The sequence below is a fragment of the Rhamphochromis longiceps genome, linkage group LG22 (genome assembly GCF_057381845.1).
Source record: "Rhamphochromis longiceps isolate RC_006_pf linkage group LG22, R_longiceps_female_GT1.1, whole genome shotgun sequence".
NCBI classification, from domain to species: domain Eukaryota; kingdom Metazoa; phylum Chordata; class Actinopteri; order Cichliformes; family Cichlidae; genus Rhamphochromis; species Rhamphochromis longiceps.
The window spans coordinates 22,255,550-22,278,769 of record NC_140577.1 but is presented as its reverse complement, the minus strand read 5'-3'; the positions used below and the strand labels follow the sequence as shown (position 1 = coordinate 22,278,769).

At 40.2% G+C, this 23,220-nt stretch overlaps 1 protein-coding gene across 1 annotated transcript; it reads right to left on the bottom strand.

Moving 5' to 3' along the window:
* Positions 1-556: 556 nt before the first annotated feature.
* Positions 557-22,700, bottom strand: ptp4a2b (protein tyrosine phosphatase 4A2b). The gene is made up of 7 exons (XM_085395618.1): positions 22,555-22,700; positions 5,363-5,656; positions 4,828-4,936; positions 4,654-4,746; positions 4,428-4,558; positions 2,889-2,963; positions 557-1,876 (listed from the first exon to the last, which is right to left on the bottom strand). Exons 2-7 carry the CDS (start codon positions 5,365-5,367, stop codon positions 1,774-1,776), a joined length of 516 nt encoding a protein of 171 aa, XP_085251744.1. The 5' UTR covers positions 5,368-5,656; positions 22,555-22,700; the 3' UTR covers positions 557-1,773.
* Between the last annotated feature and the right edge of the window lie 520 nt (positions 22,701-23,220).

Below are 23,220 nucleotides of genomic sequence, written 5' to 3'. Positions count from 1 at the left end.
CCCAACAAGACAACCGCACAATCCAACAGGATGTACAACCCCTCCCCCTGAACTTTATTCTAAGCCGTCAAACACAAGGCCTGGGGGCCAGAACTGGTCCTGCTAAGTCTCTAATTCAGCCACTGAATTGTTTTGAAAAACCTTTTCCCCTCATACATTTTCCAGCTTTTCCTACTTCTAAAGAACAAAGTAATTTACTAATAAAGAAATTAAGATTTCTTTTTAAATGCATATTATATAAAGATATCTCAGGGATTGTGTAGGTGAAACGTCTTTACACTGACTTCCCATTTAAGCTCAAAGTACGTTGCATGTGGCCCAGGAAATGAAATTAGGCTTCACTGCTCCAAACAAAGGAAACCATGCATTCCCATGGTTTCCTTTTAGATGGATCTCTTACAAGCTCCTCTGGTTGAAGTGAACTTTTAGGACAGCGGCATTTAGGCAGGGACTTCTTATCTGCCACAAGCACCATACGAAACACCCATTTCACTACACATCACGCCCGTGCCCACTCAGACTGTGACAACCTCGGGGGGGGTGGGAAGGAGACAAGTTTGCTTTTTATTTGAATTTATTTATCTTTAAAGAACCAATATGAATTGGGGATGTTTTCAAAATGGGTACAATGATTAAAAAAAACTGACCACTTTCATTCTTCTCCAGCTTGACTTTCAGATTGAATCTTAGGCTCTGTGTAAGAGTTTAAATACGCATACCTGTAAAAAGTCCTATTGTAGCCCCAGAAGGGAGAGAGAATGAAATTACAAGTACCTGTTGTAGTTACATTTGTTTTTTGTTGTATTTTTTTTTTGTTTTGTTTTTTATTTTTTTTAAAACGGCCTGGATGATAATCTGAAGTTCGTGTGTATGTGTGCGTAGGACACTCAGCAGGGTTTGGCGGACATATCTGAGGTGGACTGATTATTGCACTCCAACAAGATTTAAAGAAAAAGAAAAAAAAAAAAAAAAAAAAAAAAGAGAGAGAGAGAAGAAGAAAAAAGACATGGCTCTCAAACAGATAAAACTAAAACTATTGGATGACAAAGTGTCCTTGCCCCTGCCAAACTCTTAACTGCCACACATATCTTGTGAATAAATATTACAGACATATTCAAACTCAGTGACCCCTTAAACTGAAAGTGACATTAAAGCAAGTGAAGGGTAAGAAGAAAAAAAACATTACTGCATTTTTCAGGTGAACCTTTGAGTTTTGTGCAAAAAAGACACAGTCACAATGTGTGTTTTAAAAAAGAAAAAAAAAAGAAAAAAAAGTATGTCGTTCTGGCCCAATTATAAAATATCAATAGTGGAAATCAAAATGAGAATATATAATTTCATCACCACATTTGTGTAAAAATAAACATTCACAAAAAATGGAAACTGTTATCCCATGATTAAAACTGGAACAAAAAAAAAAAAAAAAAAAAAAAAAAAAAAAAAAAAAAAGTCAAATAAAAACCCCATACGAGACAGGATGGACTCAAGTTGAAAAATTCTGGCCCGTGGTTAAACAGTATAAACTGGGTGGCGGGCCTATCTGTGTGCTTTAACCTTCCATTCATTGGTTCGGCTGGTGGATCCCCAGATCTGGACTCATTCATTTGATCACTCGCTTCCTTCTCAATTAACCATGACTCAGTGTTAACAAATCATCACAATAATTACTGATAGCACTCTCCGTGTTTTGTTTTGTTTTTTCTTTTTAAATCTCTCCCGTTATCGGAAGATTCCCCACTAGATGTGCACAAGAAAGACGCACTGACAGGCAGCCTACTGAACGCAGCAGATGCTATCCTTGCACCGCAGACGCATTTTGGGTCTGTATTTCTCGAGGTAAAGAAGCTGTTTGGAGTTGAAGGCTCCACGTCTCTTCCTGTGAAAACAAGAAAAGAAGGAGAGGCTCTTTAAATAACGTGACTACAAAGAATGCAGCACATTAAAACATGACGGTGATTACAGGAGTTATAAAAGATTGACAAGCATTTTCAAGCGAGTCAGAACTAGTACTTCTGAATTCCTAGAACTCCATCTTCTACTTTGGCGTAAGGGCTTAAAATGGGAATTTCTCAGTGACTCAAGTGTACTGTCATTGGTCTAGATGGGATCACATGATGTTTTGGTGCAGCACACTGCAACTGGCATATTTAAAGCAAACAACACACCTATGTAAACAGCATACATTAAAGAAGGACTGTCATTTACACAGCTAATGTCAAATAGCTCTTCAAAAAAAAAAAAAAAAAAAAAATATAAAACAAAACATGCTAACATTTCCTTTCAACTGCTTGGGCCATCCAAACACAAAAAAGTAATTAAGATTAAGCAGGATTACAGGAAAAACCACCAAGTGAATTGTTATAGTTACTGGATGCCATCTTTGGGCACAGAGCAGCACATGCTGGTAATGTGGGTGAAAGGCACATATTAATCAGGCATTTCAGTCCACCTCACTTGCCAGGTTATCTAAATTAAAACAGCATAAAAATAGGTCCCTTTTAACTCTGATTATCATGAGTCCATAGCTCTGTTCACAGCATCCTTCAACTTTTTGTTGATAGCCCAAATGTTGCTATGCTGTCAACCAACTCACTAATACAGTGCATTAGCTTTCCAACCAGGGAAGGAAAAACAAAAAAGTTCTGAAAGCACCTTCCTCCCAAAAGGACCTTTGATATCACCTAGCAGAAAAAAAAAAGTTCCATGACTCTAAATCCCTCCAACTTAAATGCATTTAATCATTTCTTATGTTTTATGGAGGTCTGAGTTTTCAGTATCAGCACACCTTGTGTCTGATTTACACTGCAAGTCTCTTAAAAAGGCAATAATCTTTGATAAGACTTGGCCTCCTTTTATGGTTCTAGTACAAAAGCAAAGAGTATACTTACTGTCTTATGAACTGCACAGCATCCTCATACTTCATCCCACACTCAATGAGGGCTAAGGCCACCAAGACTGGAGCTCTGTGAGGTGAAGAAATCCAGTGGACCACCAGTTCAAGCAGACAGAGCATCCAAGGAAGAAAGAAGGAGAAGAGAAGATTAAATGCCAAGAGTCACATGGTTCCACAGTAATACGGCGGTGAAGGAATGAGAAAGGGGCGTTTAAACCTGAAAAAGAGGCCTGGGAACTCAACAGGGGTGCACAAGTTCACTGTTGCCCTGCTGGGGCACTGTGCTCACACCCTGAGCCTCAAACACAAAACTAACTGATGAGTTACAGTAAAAGGCTTCTCCTTTCTCACAACAGGAGATGGGGTGAGAAAAGACAAACATAAACACTTTCCAGACCACTCGGCAGGTTAGAGCTCAGTGCTGACAGCAGTTGTTTTAGTGGCTTTTTTCTCACATACAATTCAAGACAGACAGAATGTGAGAATGTTGTGTGGACTCTGTTAAAAGGCGGCACATAACTGCTGCCTCCTACACTGAAGGCTTAAGTGTTAGCCTGTTTAAAGCAGATCACACTGCAAGGCAGAAATCTCATATGACTGCAGTAAACAAAGTACAGGAAAGAAGGAGAGGAGACGCAGTCAGAAAATGCCAGTCTAACCAATATTGGGAATTAGAAAGTCTCTGGAATGCCACAGCAATGCAAAACGCTAGAAGCCATTGAGAGCAGATTGGCTAACTCTGCACTTGTGGTCAGGAAAGACATTTTCACACAAACACCCCCCATGTCATGTGCTTATGCCTTATTTGTTTTCACACTTTGTGTTGTTATTCAGCATAACTTGTTTGTAATTCACTGTCACACTGGTTTCTGACTAAGAAGTGTGCATATTTTCATCTCCGGAAGATCATAACTAGATAGAATGTATTCGAAAGCTAGCGCTTCCCCCCCCCAGAACCAATGTCCGGCTGTTGTAGCTAATGATAGTGCTCAGTAAAAAGACAATCAGCTGCTTAAATGATCTCTAACAGGAGGAGAAAAAGGAGACAATCATTTGAGTTACTAAATGAATCACTAATGAGTATTGAGGATTCAATTCTGGAGGTGGGGGTGAAAGGCAAGACCAGCCAATGCTGTGTGATCAATAGTGAAGAAACAACAAGTGAATGCTTTCTCTGACCACATCTCTCTGGAGCTACTGTTAATACCGCAGCAATAAAATGGTCCCTGGTCACACTAACCAGATTACTAACAGGGCGGGAAAAAACAAAAGGATGAGATACTGGGTCAAATGGGCTGCGTTACACAAGGGACAGGCTGTGTTGCTGCCTTGGAAATGGCACGTCTAACTTTGAGAACAGATGTCTCAGTTATCTCTGCAGCCACTTTGATATGGACCCAAATAACCACCTTCTAACCCTCTAACTTAAAACATACCACTACATTTCTCATTTATTGCACGCAGGACTGTTATTTGGGCACATAAGAAAAAAAGAGTTTTGGTGAAAAGGAGGCCAACTGTACACCATACATACCGTCCGAGGCCTGCCACACAGTGTACGGCAATGCAGCAGCCGGGTTGCTCTCGAAATTTGGTGTTGAGCAACTTGAGCCAGTTATCCACGATCTGGGTGGGAGGAGGGGCACCATCATCAAAAGGCCAGTCCTAAAGCAGAAAACATCAATCGTCATCAAATAACTTAGTTGAACAGCACAAACATCCAGTAAGAGACTGCCGCGAAAATGTATGTCAACACTTACCAAGACCTGTATCCCCTCTTTCTCTACTGGAGCCTTATCATAGGTGGCATCACAAACTCTAACCAGAGTGTTCACCTCAAATTTTTTCAGTTCCTGGCAGAAAACGTGAAAGGGTGCATTTGAGACAGAGCCCTGGGAATCTGATAATCAGCAATAACACAAACGTAAGCATACCTCGGTGAACTTGTTAAGTGTGGCGTTGGTGGGGTTGTGGGTGATGAGGAACCTCATGCGCTCGTAGACAATCTCAACTGCAGCGGGGCGGTTCATGTTGGCGAGACGGCTTTAAAAAAAACAATTACAATACAAAACTCTTACAAAACAAAAGCGACTTTTGGCTCAGAAGTCAGCAAAAAAAAAAAAAAAAAAAAAAAAAAAAAAAAAGAAAGAAAGAAAAGAAAACCCTCAAAAAAAATTTGCTAGGAAACGTATGTTTTCATGTAGGGTAGAATAAATAAAAATGACAACACGTGGAGGGGGGGGGGGTCGCTCAGGAGGACAACAGGTATTCACTATGGGATGATGTACACAGAATGATAACACAAAAGAAAAGGAAAAAACAAACAAACAAACTAGTCCACAGTACTTTGGGATTTAAAAAAAATAAAATAAAAATACAAAAAATACAAAACCAAAAAAAGTTAATAACAAAAAATAATAACACAGAAGAAGATGAGGAGACTATCCAGGAGTCATCCAATCAGTTTACCCCATTCAGGAGAGCTGTTTGTGATTGGCTGTTCAAGAAGAAAGTAGAAAGCAAAGGTTTTTCGTATCGGTTGGGACAGGGCAGAGCAATCAGGCCAAGGGCTACGCAATATCCCAGAGGGCCTTTGGGAAAAGTCAGCAGTTCCTAGTGCGCTGGCAGTCAGGGGGGTTTCTGGGTAGCGTAGTCCCTCGGGGGGCGGCCGATTCACTTCTCCACAGAGGTGAGGTGCTGTGCCTGGCAGAACTCTCCGCTCACACACGCCATATAGGTACGGCTCAAGTCAACACAGAAACCCTGTGAAGAGAACACAGAAAGGGAGACTTAAATGTAACGAGATCGCACACAAACAGCACCCATTTATTTCAAACAGATAACCAGTGTCTGCACAAGCAGGAGGCCACCGATTCAGGTCGTTACAGAATATGATACTTGTTAAATTTGCACATCTGCAGCTGATTAATGGTAATAACCACAATACATTTTGCATATCATGATTATATTTGACTATTAGTCTGGAGATTAAATATACCACATGTTGACTTTTGAGCACTGGGTGGACAACAGTACAGATTAAAGGAGCCTTTAATAAAGCAGATATAAATCTGGAATTTCAGTTTATACAAGATTATTTTTCCTCCCCATCAAAAAGGCTTTCTATAATAACTAGGGATATATGACTACATTAAACAAGTGATTTTAATTAACAACAAACTAAAAAGGTCAAAGTTAAACATCTTCAAACATTGTTGAATGTTTTACGGAAACCACCAAAACTGCTGATCACATTCTTCAGTGCCTCCAACAGCATTTTAAAAGCTGCTGAAATGTGTGGCACTTTGCAGCCTTGCACAACACTGTTCACACGCACAATGTCAGATTAGTTCACCAAGTGTGGTTAAGTGAACTGTGCTAGCATCAGCATGCCTCTTTCCTTGCAGGTTAGCTGCCACACACTTCTGCTGAAGTTGGGCTATGCCAGATTAAACTACATACAACAATTTAGATCAAAATAACACGCCAGTGTACTAGTTTATGAGTCTGTTCTTCCACATTACTCATTTACAAATCCCAATAGCAGAGTCACAGGTGGCAGGTGACTACCCAGCAGCCCAGACTCATACATACAAACCATTAGTTAATCCAACAAGTATTTCTGAATCTAACCAACAACACCACCACCATTACTGAAGTGTCTAGCCAACAAGCTCACTTCCCTAGTAATTAAAGGCATACATTTCAGTCTTGATTAACTGAAACATGATCTGCGGTCTGCTTGTAGTTGTTGTCAGTGTTTTCACTTCTCAAATATCAGCTTCTGGAATTTGCAACATAAAGGTTGTTCCATGCTGTAGAGGTTTACACATTCACAGAAGCAAAAGATCCTATTTTTGATTCCAGGGGTGGACAAATCCCCTGGGGCTGCATCAGGAAGGTCACCTGGTGCTAAAAACTCAAACATGTGGAGCTACTTGCTGGGACGACCCCCTGTGAATAACAAAGCAGCTAAAGGTAGCTTTAAAAGAACTAAAGCACAACGACAGTGTATAGACACTCAAAAATCCCCATCATGACTGTTTCTACCTTCCAGCCAGTTAATCCTGCAGTGAAATGAACGCACCTTTGGATTACATCACTGTCAATTCACCACCCGTCACCAACATGGAAAACTAATAATATTCACAGCATGGAGTGCAGACACTTCATAACAGTGTCTTTCAGAACAGGTAATGTCTGGCCTGTAACTGGCCACGGAGCAGCTGAACTGTGCCAAGTCCTTGACAGTCTAAATCCAGCCGCCACAAACTGGCTGGAACCTTCTCAGAGCAATATGGGAGAGAGGTGGGGAGGTAGCATTTAAAAACAAAACAAAAACGGCAAGAGCTGACTATCTCTACACCTACCACACACCAGAGTGTGTGTGTCTGCGCGTGCGTGCGTGCGCTAAAGAAAAAAAAAGAAAAAAAAAAGGCTCGGACTTTAGCACCATGTCACAGGCAGCAGTCACAAGGTGCGGATTAACGGGTGGGCAAAGCTTCAAACAGCCCCAGCATTTCAATCCCATGCTCCCCTTTTATAAAAACTTATTTTGAATGAAACAAGACTCTGTACTCTCAGCTGCTTTATATAATACATTCAAATATTAAATAAATTGAGTGACAGCTTTTTCCATCTTTAGCCTGTCTCAAGTCAACCAGCCTGATATGTACTATCAACCACACCGCCACTACACAAGAAGTGTGTCAACCCATGGAACAGCTGCAATGGCACTCAAAGCAGCCTTGACTTTGTTTGCGCCTGTGTGTTGGTGTGTGATGGCCAAGATCATCTGTGATGCCTTTAATTACCACCACTGAGCCCGACAGAAAAGAGTGTGGCATGGCTACAATCTGACAACTGACGCCTGGACAAAAGTCGGGCAGGCTTCTAAGGGTTTTTTTTGTTTTGTTTCCCCCCCCCATCAGCTCCTAATCCTCCAGAAATGAAAAGGACAGATAAGTGGAGAGACGGGGCAGCTAGCATGTGCTTTTCACCTGTGAAACCTGACTGAAAAGGAGGAGAGCAGACTAAGAGACTGGAAAAAAAATAAAATAAAAAAAAATAAATAAAAGAAATTAAAAAAAACTCCATCAAAGAACAAAAGAACCAGACACGCACACAAATACACACCAAGGACACCACAATGACAGCTTATGCTAAAAGGATGAAAAGCAACTGGATTGTGGATAGCTGCTCAGATGGACCAAGTGACTTCATACAGCCTGTGTTCCAAATGCTGCCACAAGAAGGGTTACAGGTGTGCGTGTGTGAGTGTGAGTGTGTGTGGGTGGGGGGGGGGGGGGGGGGGGGGGGGGGGGGGGGGGGGCAGATGGGAAACCCCATTTTAGAATTAACACAAGTGTATGCGAACTAAAGCACCTCAGGGCCAGGTGCAGAACATGAGGTGTGGCTAAGCAGCAAGTATTACGCTAAATGCAGTCTCAGTCGAGCTAAATTCAGGCGCTTCATGTTTTTGTTGCAATCCCTTCTCACCGTACTCACTACCTAGAGCTGTAATGATTACATAATTCACTTGTTGATTGACAGAAATCTATTACGTTTCTGCTATTTTGTTTGTACGTTTCTATTTGATTTAGATTCTATTTGTGCCGTACGGTCAATAGTACACACAGGCAGCTTTGTTTGTGCAGATAAGACCAGTGCATGTGCTTTTTAAATGAATTATTAAGTGATCATTCATAAGTTCTTCCTCTGTGAATATTTTATTAACAAAGCACTTTGTGATCAATAAACAACAACAACAACAATACAATGAGCAGCGTAAGGTGAATTCCAACGTCATCGTTATAGGCGATGTCGGCACAGGAAGCAATTCCAGGCCCGAGACCACAGAAAGTCTGACATAAGGTACATAAAGCAAAAAATAAATAAATAAATGAAAAAAGAAAGAAAAAGAAAGAAAAAAATAAAAATAAAAAAAAAAGTGAAAAAGGCAAGGGTCCCGTATTGAATCTTCTAAGCTTTGAGGTGAAAACAAATGACAGCAAATGCGCAAACTTTCAACTCAAACCCAATAGCCATACCTGGCTATTTGTCACCTATTCATAAATTGCCTTACATAACAGAAGATAAACAAGAAAGTCGGAAAGATGAAGAAAAGTTTTGGCCACCAGTTCTGACTAAGCCTTTCAGAGGAAGTAAGCAAACTGTGGTAACACTGGGCCTGCCCAGCTGCTGCCCAGTCTGCCATCACAACATTGTCGGGAATGCATGCAAATTACTGTTGAAATTTGCAAACTGGTTCTGCAGCTATGCACTGCTTAGATCAGGGAAGACGGAAGAAAAAAAAATGCACAGAGATACACACCAAATGTGTTTGTACAAGCCAAGTATGTTTAACCACACAGGAAACGAGCAGCCGTCGACAGAAAAACCTTCAAACTGTAGACCGAAAGCGTGTTAACGATCTCTCTAGTCACTTCGACATGAATGGCTGGTATAACTTAGTGGAAATGTTGTAAGAATGCTAGGACAAACTACTAATTAAAAAACAGGCTAAAAATGTTTAGCCTGTATTTTGCTAAATACAGGCTAAACATTTTCTGCAGCTGCTCTGCCACAAAACAGTGCAGCATACACAATTTCACAAAATAGATATATGTAATACAAATAGAAAAAGAAAGTTCTAGAAGGTGAAGACAGCCTGAAATCATCAGAGCTCATGATGCTAAGCTTTTCCTGTCTGGTTAACCCCAATTTTATTTACAAATACAAACTTAACCAATACCATTTTGTTTGTATAAATTGGCAGCAAATGAAGCAAATAAAATTTCATTGCCATTTTTAAACCAGACCAAAACACCTACTAAATGTGAGAACCACATTCAAAATCATCAACGAACATTACTTTTTAAAAATTGTATTTAACTAAGATTGCAAAAATTACTAAATTATCTAAATGTGAGATTATTTTATGAATACTAGAAACAGTATTATAAAGAACTTGGGCTTACAGCTGGCATTTTGCACATGCGTGTCCATGTATAAACATATATTCTAAATTGGGAGAAAGGTCACTGAGTAAAGGCAGAGGCCCACACAATGGCTCAGAGAAAGCTCCCTTGGTGCCCTGTTCAACATCACGTGTTCACTGTTGGAACAGGGCTGTTGAAGCAAGAAACAGGGGAAAAGGACTGAGGCTGGATGGGAAGAACTTCCCAAATTGATTGGTCCTCACCAGAACCCTCTTAAGAGTAACTAAGGCAAAGCAACGGTAGACAGCGAGTAAGACTGTGAGGACGAGAGAGCGAGGAGTTCAAGTATTAGCTGATAAGGACTGCAGTATCTCAGAACAGAAAAGGACACGCAAACCTAAACAGGTGATAAAAATGGCAAAAGAATGGGAACCAGGGTGTGGGTATCCTGCAGCTGCTAACTCATTTTCTTTTTTTCTGCTTGATTCATCAAACTGTCTGGTGAAATACGAAGTCAAGTCAGACATAAAACAAACTAAATGAATATGGCATTATCCTGTAGTGCAAGATAAGTGGTAACTAAGCTCAGAATATCAACAATAAAACGCTGCAGGTGGCAGCTGTGAAGTTATCACAGCTTAAGTGCATGAAGAGTAAAGTGCTACAGTGGGAGTGCTAATTAAAAGGCTTTCGCCATGTTAAGGATTTTACTGCAACAAGACTCCATAACTGCAAAGCTAAAGCTGTGAGAAGCTCTTGTTGGCACTTGATAGCTATCAGGTGGGCCGTCTCCATGACTCTCCCACCAGGACTACTATACACACACGCACGCACGCACACGCACGCTGTTCACATAGTGTAGCTAGCCACAAGCTTAGGAGTGGGTGAGGCAGGCTGCTCTAAAATTAGAAAGACAAATACATCAACACACAGAAGTGAGACATGGAATACCAAATGACGAAACAGACCTTTTATACAAAATGTCTGAGTACATCCTCCCCCCATGGTGAAAAATATTAGTTTTACATGCATCCCAGTCTGGTGGTTTGAGGTTAGCTTAGGCTCTCCGTCTTTTACTGACGCTTTGTCTGGAGCCAGACTGGGCATGACCAGACTGTACTGCCTTGAAGCAGCTTGAGGCCTAATTTTTGCCATGAGATCCAAGTCGAAAAGTACAGGAGCACACCTGTCATGTGAGGAGGAAAGGGTGAGAGGGCAAGCTGGAGGAAACCATGTTCACTGACATGACAGCAACATGCAATGATAATGAAAAAAAAGCTCTGATACACTCACCTACATGCTTGCTGCACCCACCTCATTCTTAGAATGCCTTCACAAATAATACGACACTTTGTATTGACAGCAAAGTACTAAATTCTCCCTTTACCTCTCTGATATGACGGGCACTGATGTGAAACTCGAGAAGATTGAGAAGCGCTGACAGCTGCAAACAAACGTAGAGAAACCACGAACCAGGAGGAGCACAACCGGAGCCAAGTATCATAGAGACCTGCCTTCATTCCTGTGGCCTTCATGAGAGCCAAATAAAAGATAACTAATATACTTGGAAATGTCAAAGAGGACAGAGACAAAGAAATAGTACCACGAAGAAAGCCAGCAAGATGTCATTTGAAGAGACATCCTGTAAGGACATAACAAGAGATTAGCAAGATTAGAACAAGAGGGGAAAAGAGCAAAAAGAGTACAGAAGAGAAACAAAAAGGCAATGGGTAAAAACTAGCTGAGATAAATCAGAGGATCACCCAATGGTCCAGCTGGTTCCTAGTAGTGACATCAATACAACCGATAGGCTGGGTGGGTGTATGTCACCTCAAACTGGAGCAGCCCTAACAGTGTTCATACCAAAAACCCAAGATGAAGAAGAAAGCACTACACTCACTACAGCACTACTGTTACTGTAAGACAGTGCTAAGAAGGGGGGGGAAAAAAAAAAAAAAAAAAGAGATAAAGAATGAAAAAGCAAGAACTTAATGCTTTAGTGGGAGAGAAAAGAGTTGATACAAACAGCCGTACTAGCACACACACCCCAACCTTTAGAACTTAAAAAAAATAATAATAATAATAATAATAAAAAAAAAAAAAAAAAAAAAAATACACTTAAGCCAATTACAAATTACCTGCAGACCTTTGGTTTACTTGTGGGTGGGTGTCAAACTCATATGTGGAGCAAGAGTAGGTTATGGTTATTCATAGTGAGCTTTGATGATTGTCCGTTTTCCAAGATGAAAATGTTTACTGTATGGACCACTTATTTAACACTGTAACAAAATATGCTCCCCCAATATTATATTATATCACAATCACCCTTCCATTTATTTTACATGTCACATGCTGGGTAAAAACCAATCATGAAAAACAAGGGTCTAGCCTTCAGGTGCAGCTGCATGACGACTGTTTTTTCCTGTTATTTTGTTGTTGTTTTTTTAAATAACCCTGCCAGCTGGACCGGGAGAGGAGAAAAAAAAGAAAAAAAGAAGAAGTAGTAGTTAAAGGGTTCCCCCCCCCCATTTACACGAGACTAAAGCTTGTTCATCTTGTTACAATGAAACATTCTACCAGAAAACCTCAGGTCCTTTTCCTCTAGCAGAACAATGTCCTCCACCACGCTGCAAAAATTTCTCAGGTTCCCCCAACTCCTCAAATCCCAATTCAATTGAAGGACCACAGCAGGTGCCAGATAAAGCCCATTACACAAGAAGCCCCAGCATGCAGGACCCAAATGATATGCCGAAATTGTTCCATATGTATGTACGTGTTTCAAAAAAAAACAAAAACAAAAACAAAAAAAAAAAAAAACGCTTCATTGGCATTTTATGATGGTGTCTATCAAACTAATTCAGTGGATTGAGAATTTGTGCTACAATGGGGGAGGAGGAACAAACGAACAAACAAAAAAACAAAAACCATTTTCTAATAATTCCAAGGACAACGCAATACCCATGTCAGTACAGGTTATGGTGACAGGTCACCAAAGTATTCAACAAACAGTACAAACATTAAAAAGAAATGGGCAGCACAACACGCCCTTGTCATCAGTCACGCTTGAAAAAGCAAAGACATACAGGCAAGCAAGCATGCAAGTAAACATGTGCACAAAACTACAAAAAAACAAAAAACAACCCCCCCCCCCCCCCCCCCCCAAAAACCCTACTCTAGTTCAGCTTCTACCCCCCTTTTTGCCTCACCAGTCCGTCCCTCCCCCCCCCCCCCCCCTTCATAGTGTAACAAACAAACCAAAATCCCCAGACATGCTTGAACAAGACTGTATTAAGGGAGGGTGGCCCGTATGCAAAAACTCCACTGGGAACTCCAATAGTGATTCCAAACTGTTGTTGTGCCTCCCATGAGCTGCACACTCCTGGGGATTTTAGAAAGAAGAGGCTCAGGCTGGAGGTGGGAAGAACTGGTGTGCGCCCATTCAAAACGTTTCTGAGAACAGGAAAAACATTTCTTCACCTGCCATGCGGGTTGAGGTTGGAGTATCAAAGCTGGATTATACAGCAATGCGTAAGCCATTTTTCCTAGTACTACCAGCACAAGTGCAGAGCAAAATATTGATAGGACAATACGTGTCATTAGTTGAAAAACACTTAAGGATATTCTGGTGTTAAAGTTAACCAACTTGGTGAAATCAATGGGAAAGTGAATTAGAAATCTAATCAATTGAATTGACCAACTGAGAAGTAATAACACAAACAATACAATGATGTAAATAAAACACTGAGGTATTATACGTCATGAGAATTGATAGAATAACAGGACAAAACATTTGTTGTTTTCAGGCTGATTGAGACATCGCCGGCCCTTGAATCCTTATAATCAGGATGTGAATCACAGCCGGTCATGTCTGTGTTTACCTGTGTCAAGGTGGCACTGCACAGACATTGTGACAAAGACCTGTGGTGTGTTTAGTTTGAAAAAATAAAATAAAATAAAAAAAGCAAAGATGGGTATTTTAAAAACCAGACTAAACCTCAGGGAAAGGCACCTGCTCTCCCTCTCTCCATCAAAAAGTAAAAGTGCTAACAGCAAGTGGAAAGGAAAACATTCCTGTTGTTAAAACCTGTGTGTGGATTGCCACGGTTTCATCAGGCTACAAATAGGTTGGGTTAAAGAATGGCCCTCTATGAATCTGTCAGCCAGCCGATACGCATATATCCTCAGGACTGCCCAGCAGCTGGACTCCTCAATCCACAGCAGACCCTCTTTAAAGGGTTTATAGACTCACTGAAACTCACTAAACTTGCTTACATGCTTTTAATTTTCAAACAGTATTGAAAATACATGAACTGCCAAAAGGTCTAGCACCTGTGTAGCAACTGTCCCAGAAAAAATAAATAAATAAATAAATTAAAAAAATAAAAATAAAATGCACCTCTCCGGTATAGATGATCATTATATAAAAACTAGTTCTGTGCCCATTCAGGATGCACCCATTCTAACTGGTTCGCCTTTGATATGGCTGCTTTCATCAATCATCATAAGGGGTGTAACAAGACTCCAAAACCATGGTTAGGTTCATACTTGAGTTTCTCCCCCCAACCCCTCTTTTTTAAAATCAGAGGCCACTTGATCGCCATAAATATTTGAAGCTCAGTTACTCTGATACATTTGCATTTCCTTATCTGAGCATGCTTCAAATATTACAGCTTTCGCCCCATTAGCACGTGCTAACTAGGCCTTTAAATTGTATAGCGGTTGATATGGCTCCACGTATATCTTGTATAACTCAAGTCTAGGATCGATTGCTTAATTATATTTTTAAATTACTCAATAAAACCCATTTAGACAAAAAATAAATATCAGAGATCTGTCTTAATATTTTAGTACTGTAGCTAATCATCATGCAATTGCTAAGGCACTGTTATAATATTAATAGATTCTATTCATCAAAAGCTGCTCATACTGGACCTCAAATTAAAAAAAGATGACTGTGACATGCATTCATTTAATCACTCTATAGCAATGCTTCTTAACTGTAGAATCAGTAGTTTTATTCAAGCATCCATATAAAATGGTTATGGCATGGATTCATTTCATCACTGGACTAATGCGTAGTTAATATAAACGCTGACAAATACTCTGGGGAGATGAAAATGACTCAGGATTGGGATAGTTTCCTCATTCACACACAGTCCTTACAGTAAAATAAAAACAGAAAAAAAAAATCATACACCATAATTGGGTGACATGATGCAACATTAGCATAATAGCAGTAGTGCAGCAGTACGTTTTTAAATGATTGTGACAAACATCTAGAAAATACATTTTAAAAGAGTGCATTTGCTTTGTTTGTAAATAATTATCATGCTAAGGTGGTAAACAGGATGGTGTTTTCCTGTTACAGTTGGAGTGGTTAAAAGCGCTTTGGTATGTCTCTTATTTAAGCCTTTAGGGAAAGGTGATATACTGGTTAGGCAAGGCATTTTCCAGTAAGTAATGTTTAAAGACAAATGCATTGTTAGGACTTAATAATTATAGAAAACAACAAGAACAACAACACTGATGTAGGTAAGTCATGGGACTTCACATCATAATCACCTGTCACTACACATTTTCCAAGAACTGCCCATCTAACCTCATTCAAACTGTGGCAGCACTTTTCTATTTATCCCAACAATAACCACTGAAAGTAGACCAGTCAGACACTGATGCTGTCCAACCATTTTCAGGCTTTAATCCATGCCCCCACCCCCTGCAACCCTGAACTGGTTAACTGAAAGATGACTGGTTGCAGGTTAACAGCTAGATCATTTCCATAAGCACAACTCACGATTCTGCTGGTCTGTCTGAACCATAAACAATCCGTGATCCTGGAATATTTTCCAATCGTAGAGCAGTCTTCTTCAGAAACACCTGGTTAGACGTACATACTGTAGAACAGAAGCTGCATTGTTTACTCACGGTACCAAGACAGCTAATTCCTCTTTGTAATTACATCACAAAAATCACTACTGATAAGCTATAACAGATTAAACTGGCAAGCGACAAATTTGCTTAACTGGTCAAATGGACTGGTTTCCAAAGCAACTCTGATCTAATCCTCATAAATACTGACTAAAACATTTTTAATGGCTGGGAGTAACTTAGGCACATTTATTAAGTGTCTCTTGACAAACCATGGACCTTGGTAAACCTTGGTACTCTAGTATAGAATAGCGCTAATACTGCTGACCTTTATAAAAAGGGGAAGCATTTTTACTTCTTAAAACTTGCAAATCACACAAAGAATACACTCGTGATTTTTCAGAACAGTGACAGCAAAAGTTAGAAGAAGAAAAAAAGAGGATGTCAAATGCAGCTGCCATGTCTACTTATTTTGCATCTTGATTAGATCTACTTACTGGCAGCCAAGTATGTTATGTTGTGAGCGGGTGTAACTTTTGACAGAGCTTATTATAACTGCTGTGCAATAGCCCTTAGAGCTTGTGGTGTACAGGTCTATATGAATTATTTTTACAAGAACATTTCCTCATTTATATTTCTGAAAGTATAAGAGTTTTAAGATATTTGAATAAAAATATAAGTGTAATTGTCAGTGTTGCTTTTAAATGCCAAGCTTATTTTGCTGACATTGTCATAAATGGGCAGTCTCTTTCCAATCCCTATTCAGAACAGCAGGTTAGCTCTCTGTAGCCCTAAAGCACAAGAGGTAATCTTCCTGCAGGGAACTTGCTGTACTGCCTTTTTTTTGTCTGTGTAAACTGGGTTTGAGAGAGGGAGGTATGGGAACATGTAACCCCCACCCTCTATGTCCATGAACAGACGAACACCCACAACACATGCACTTGCACATGGCAAAGCCCACTTATCACACTGCTTTGCTGCCTCTGAGTGAGCACAGATAAACAGTGTAACGATCAAAGGCTTCTGATAGAGCTTAGAGGGGGAGGGCAAAGACTGATCCATCTCTGGAATACACTGAAAGAGACCAGGGCTCAGCACCTTAGAAATGGGAATGAAAAGGTTGAAAACATTTAAACAAAGGTCTGTTCTACCCTCACATAATTGGCCTACGTCCACTTTTAATCAGTTTTCACAAAATAGGAAAAGAAAAAAAAAAAAAAAAAAAAAAAAAAAGACTGCCCAATTATATGTTAAACAAAAAACACTTTTTCCCTGCGATTTCAGTGAGAATCAAAAGTGCAAATACACAAAGGAAACTAATAAAAGAGACAAAAGGTGGTAATATAAAGTGTTTGTGCCAATTGCGTGCGTCAACAAAGGCTGGGCAAGTTACCAAATGATACAAGATTGAGATACAAATGGCAGGAGCACCAAATCTACTTCTGAGATTGTGGACCAGCTCACCAACTGAAAAATCCATGGTTTGAAAAATAGTAAATAACAACAATGAGGTACCGCAGAGATTTCTACTTACAAAATCTCCAATGCTTGGATGCTGCGGATCTAAAAAAATACAGCAAATTTTTATGGTGTGCATACAGAGATGAACTAGCAAAAAACGTTAGTGGGGAGTTCCAGTTACAAATCAGAAAACTTTAAACCGTTTGTACCCAAATTCGTTACACATTTTCCCGAAGTTTTAAATGACCACTGGAAGACTTTTAAAACTCATCCATTCATAACAACTCAGATGCTGATTACAAAGTTCAGCATTCATCAGGCTGACGTCACCATCTGCACTTTGACTCCTGCATTTTAAAGTTAAATTGTGGAGTCTTGGTTGCAGAAAACTTGAGGAGCAATAACCAATTCCAAATACAAAAATCACATTTGTTTACAAGAAAACTCTAAACCTTCAGTACCTTTACGGTTCTATTTACATAGTATATAATAATAATGTGTGTAATAGTTGCCATTACCAAATATGACTCCAAAGACAAGGCAGTAGTTTTCTGGCTTGATCTGGAATATGGGTCGCTGGACTATATTGAGCCATCTGAGCGCCTTTGATAAGTTATAATCTCATCTCACAATCCTAAATCTGCTCCAGGATGACATTTCTCAACACAGACAGAACACAAAGCAGCAACGAGACACACCTTGACCTGCATGCTAACATGTGAATTACGCACTGAAAGTCAGCATAAAGACGCATTTTAACAAGAAATCTAAAGTGCTGTAGCCAAAGAGTCAACTATTCATGGAATTATTTTTTAAGTATTTGTTCGGTTTTCAATTCTGGAATTCAATTGTTCACCTTTTTTTTTCCTCTCTCTTTTAAACACACAGAAACCTAATCTCATCACTACTTCCTTTAATTTAGAATCGTGATGCAGTAAACAGTCTCATTTACCTCACTGTTCCTAATTGAGCAACACTGTCACTCAATTTGGCAAATTTTTGCCGTGTATCAGAAGCAAAATGTTGACTCATTTTCTCTGAGGGATCACCGGAGGGTGCCAAAAAATTAAATAAATAAAATTAAAAAAAAAAAAAAAAAAAAATCACAGCACAGCAATTACAACAATCAATACCAAATTATTTCTATAGTGACTTTTTTAATGATTAAAAACATCTACCCCTTCTTGCTGGACAAAGTTCTGAACATTTGCTGTGGTCACATCTTCTGCATACTGGCCACACAGCTAGTATGCAGAACATGTAGTTATTAATAAGTATAAGCTGCCACTGGCCTCCCTAATTGTTGGTCCACAAATAGTGAGGCTGTTTTGTGCTGACCATTTCTAAATCTATCTATATCATATCTATCTATCTATCTATCTATCTATCTATATATATATATATATATATATATATATACACACACACACTTTTTACTTCCTTTTCTGGAAATTTGGAAGGCCATAAATATTCACAATAATGCATTTCTTATTAATTTTATTGCTTAATGTGACAGTAACCAAAGACCGATTAAAAACATTTGCTAGAATAACCAACAGTAAGTAGAACTCTAAGACTGCCAAGAACAGTGAAAGCTTCTAGTTCCAGTCAATTCATTATACAGAGTTCCAAAATAAGAGCTAATACAGACTTGGAAAAATACAGATAAAAAAAATCTTCATTTCATTTTGATTGTGATGATTTTTTTCCCCCTCTAGCATATATGGGTAAACAAATAACAGACTTTCACAATTGGTGCATCCTTAAGAACAGGCAAGTTAAAATACAAGGTGTTCCTTCAACATTCCAGCTAACAATTACTTCCACTCTAGCAAATAACTGACAGCTGCTCCTGTAGAAGTTAACTGCCTTGTTGTTTAAAGGCACAATGGTTCTTGTTTACAAGTGTGCCAGGCTTATGGGTTCATTTAGCTATAATTGATATGTGCAAGAGTCAATTCATGACAGATTTACAATTTAAAAAAATAAAAATAGAAAATAACCCAACATTAAGAAAAGTAAACTTCCAGGACTGTCTAGAAGTCCATTTCTGTGCCGAGACCAACGCTCAGCAACAGACCGAGCCAGTAAAGAGAATGTCTGCTCGCATTTTTGCCGGGAGGTGCTGATCCCACCACAACATCAATTCTTCTGACATTTGGAAACCAACTGCCTTCTGACAGCAGCATCGGGGGATGCCTGTTGCCATATCAACAATTATCCCTGTGGTAGCAACAAGTGCTCCTGCGGGGAATATGGTGTCTCTTGATAAGAAATCAAAAAGGAGCAATGGTGCTTAGTAAATGCTCACAAAGTAAAGCTAAAGAAGACCTAAGAGTGCAGCAATAATGAGAATTAACGCTTGTTTATATGCTGTCATCAAGGAACTTTTTTTTCTCAACTAAAAACCAACAGCCCCTAACAGAACCATAAATCACCTTATGATCTCAATTTAGCTCATGGTAGCAAATCCATCTTTTTTTGAGATTATAGCCACAATGAACACACTAGTTTGCGAGAGGCACTCACGGGGTGGGGGTGCCAGTAACACACACACCAAAAAAAAAAAAAAAAAAAAAAAAAAACCTAGGCAATGGGCAAACAGAGGGTTTGTTGTCTGCTTCAAAAATAGCACCGTTTTTAAAATCTGAGAAAGCAAGCACCTACACACAGCTGCTCAAACAACAATAACACATATTACTATTGCATGTTCTGGCACAGAACTCCGTGTTCCCCTGTTAACTGCAGCTCTGACAGCTGTAGCTAAACAAGGCAGGTGTAAACACAAAAAACAAAGGAGGATCCTATTCCTACCTGTTGCTATAGTTTCAGCGGGAACCCCTGCAACAGCAATCTAGGAGAGGTGTCAATCTGTGAAACACTGCCAGTGCCACTGAGCCTGCGCCTTTGCTTTACCCCAACACTGTGGCAACAACAGTAAACACTGTGCCGATCACTGCATGATTCATTAATCCACACACTTTGCAATAAACGAGCTACTCACAAAAAGGTGCCCACTAATGCGTAACTACATATGGGCTTCACTTAATCGCTTTGAAAAGAGGTAGCACAAACAGTGGCCAACTAATCTTAGCTTGCCACTTTATACCAATTTCAAAACAACTTCTACTGCAGCCAAAGATAGGAGTGAGCCCATTGTAAAACCAAAAACGTCGTGTTCCATTCCCACCACAGATAGGGAGAGTAGCTAAATTTTAAAATGTGTTTAAGCAGTCAGTATGGAATGGCCTCCTCTGCTCTACCTTTCAACACTCAGTCACCCCCCTGTGGCTTGATGGGCTGAAAGCCAGCAGGCTACAACATAGGTGTTCTTCTCCCCCAGTAACACTCCTTTGTAGGCTGATATCAAGTTACTGCACACTGGGTTCACCTTTCACAGTTACAGTAACCAAGGCTGAGAACTTCCCATCTTGTCACAGGGCATTTTCTTTGCTCCTAGTAGGCATAAATTAGCAACCAACCAGCATATTAAGTCTTTAAACAACAAGTTTGATTTAGCTGAGAAAATAGCAAAACTCAAATAAGGATAATTCAAGTTTGGCTTACAAAAGTTACAGGTAATAGAAGTTTGCCTTGCAGAGTCGGATCACAAAAATGAGTGCCCACCCAAGCAGTATAGGGCTGACTTTAGCTGAGGGATGTGCTATATAAGCAGATTGAGTGAGAGTTGCTATTTCTAGATTGGCCAGAGCATCATGTGTCAATTAGCTACAAAATAAAGCGGGTCATCTGTTCAAACGACCTACTTCCACAAAGAATAAAATGCCAGTGGAGTCTGAAGACTGCAAAGCATTACAATACTGAAGTTGTGAAAGTCTAACCTTTTATGAAGCAAGAGTATAGACATTATTGATTACATTACTCACTGCAACTTTCTATTATTTCTGTTGTAGTGTCCCAACATTCCCTTAGCTTTTTGTCCTGAATGCAATCACTCATCTCATCCTATCAACAGGCAAACCAGGTCACCTTGCAGTGACTCGTAATCGGGAGTATATAATTAGCTTACCTGTTACACCAGTTACTGATTGACTCATCCGCCCTGTTGGTAGGATGGCTATTCACTTGTATTAGCCGCCCACTAGAATTTACTACCAGAGGGGAGCCTCAAATCAGTGGAAGGTCATAAATTGAAAACTGAGAGGCATGGGAATGTGCCGCGGCCTTTAGTGTCACAGCTGCTCTAGTCAACTTCCTCCCGAAATGCATTTCCTCATTTCACTTCAACCCACATGGCTAAATGGTTGGGCGCTTGCTGTTTTAGGAAACCAGACGAGGCTAAATTATAGACCCACCTAACTCCAGTGTTGGCCATTTTTTTCTCTCCTTTTTTCGTCGAAACCGAGCAAATTTTCCGACTCCAACTAGACAGCAAGCAATAAAGACAAGGAGCACGACAGTCCAGTCCAGTAGCCGCGACGACAAACAAACAGACATGACAAATCGTTTGTCGGTTTAAGAAAAAAAAAATCAACCCGTCAGCCTGGCAATTGGCCTTTAGCATATGGGTGAACTATACTGCAGGTCAAGATTTTGTCACAAAGGGCGGAAGGTAGCTGGCTAGCTTAGTCGCCATATAGTTACCACGCAGCTTTCCACAACTACAAATAACTCAAGCATCTTATACACATAACAGTAGCACTACTAGCCAGCACAATTGTTAACGTTAACACAAGTATTCATTGCCAATATGATACACGTTGTTCAGAAGAAATTCTACGGTAACCTGTACACCCTTGCACCGTGTAGCGCTAAGGTAGCGCTAGCACTTGTGGTATTCCGAACGACGGTCAGTTTAGAAAACACCACGTTATGAATACAACTAAACGTATCCTGTTCTAAAAGAAAAACACAAGCTATGACATAGTCGTGTTAGTAGTCCTAATGCTAGTCAGCGATTTTCTTCTTTAGGGAAAAAGCCATAGCCGCGATAGCAAGCTAGCGCAGCTATGTTAGCTAGCGGGCTAGCTAACGCACTTTGCTTTTAGCAGCAATCTTTTAGACCAGCAGCACTGCAACAATCAAGACAAAGGTAATTGACTCAAGTGTGGATATCACGGATGTCTGAGGCAGTGAGAATGAACATTCATACCTTTAACGGGATTTTCAACACCGATTGTAGCACACGATTAAACCGTCTTAAGCTTTGCTCTGCGAGCTACCATTAACGTGGCTACATACTGGACACTATTCTCGGACGACTCCTCATGCAACTTACTTTGGCTGCCCGGCAGTGTGGCGATCACCTAACATATGGAACTCAACTTTTCAGTGGGCTCTAGCGGATCTATAGCACTAGAATTACATTCAATCAACGCAGAAAGAAGTTCCCAGAGGTTTGCTGAGATCTTTTAGTCATTGAGTACTTACAAAGAGCAAGCTGAACATTGAAATCCCGTGACTACCCCGGAGAAAGTGGAGGGAGTGCAGAAAGCGCTGTCAGATCGCCTTTTTGTTCCTCTTTAGTGTGGCAGCCTGAGATCTCGTCGGAGGTCGGGAACTGTTGTCGGGGAGGAGCCTCCTCCTCAGTTTGTACAAGACCTTCAGGGACCGTCGGAAAAATGTCGACCAGGCAGTGCGAATTAATAGTCAACAAAATGAGGGCCACCTGAGAAATCTGCAAACCTCGGAAAACTTTAAACGACAGACGCGTGTATCCCAGATCATCCTAGCATTTTTTTTTCTTGTTTGTTTGAGTGTTTCCTCGTCACCAATTTAACTATCAGGAAGCGGAAACTGGAATAAAGTTTAAGTGACATGCATGGCAACGTCTGAAGGGATTAGCTTCAAGGTCGTTCCTCACTTTGCTTTAGTGTAGGTAACTTTTCATATCTTCTATTACTTCTCTCTATAACAGCACATGTATGTGCATCAGGTTGTATCTGCGGTCACTGCGCCAGAATTACCGGGATCTCTCGAATGCAGCATGGATGGTCTGACGTCAGCACGACGTAAGAAGAATCCGGTTGACTGATGACAGCTCACCATGGTGACGACAGTTCCAGCAAGTAATAGCACCATATTATCCCTGAACTC

What these genes read in the sequence shown, in the direction of transcription:
- ptp4a2b (XM_085395618.1), bottom strand. An exon ending in AAGAGGGGATACAGGTCTTG is followed by an intron (nt 4,559 to 4,653) that starts GTAAGTGTTGAC and finishes TTTCTGCTTTAG; the next exon opens with GACTGGCCTTTTGATGATGG. An exon ending in TGTGTGGCAGGCCTCGGACG is followed by an intron (nt 2,964 to 4,427) that starts GTATGTATGGTG and finishes TTCACCTCACAG; the next exon opens with AGCTCCAGTCTTGGTGGCCT.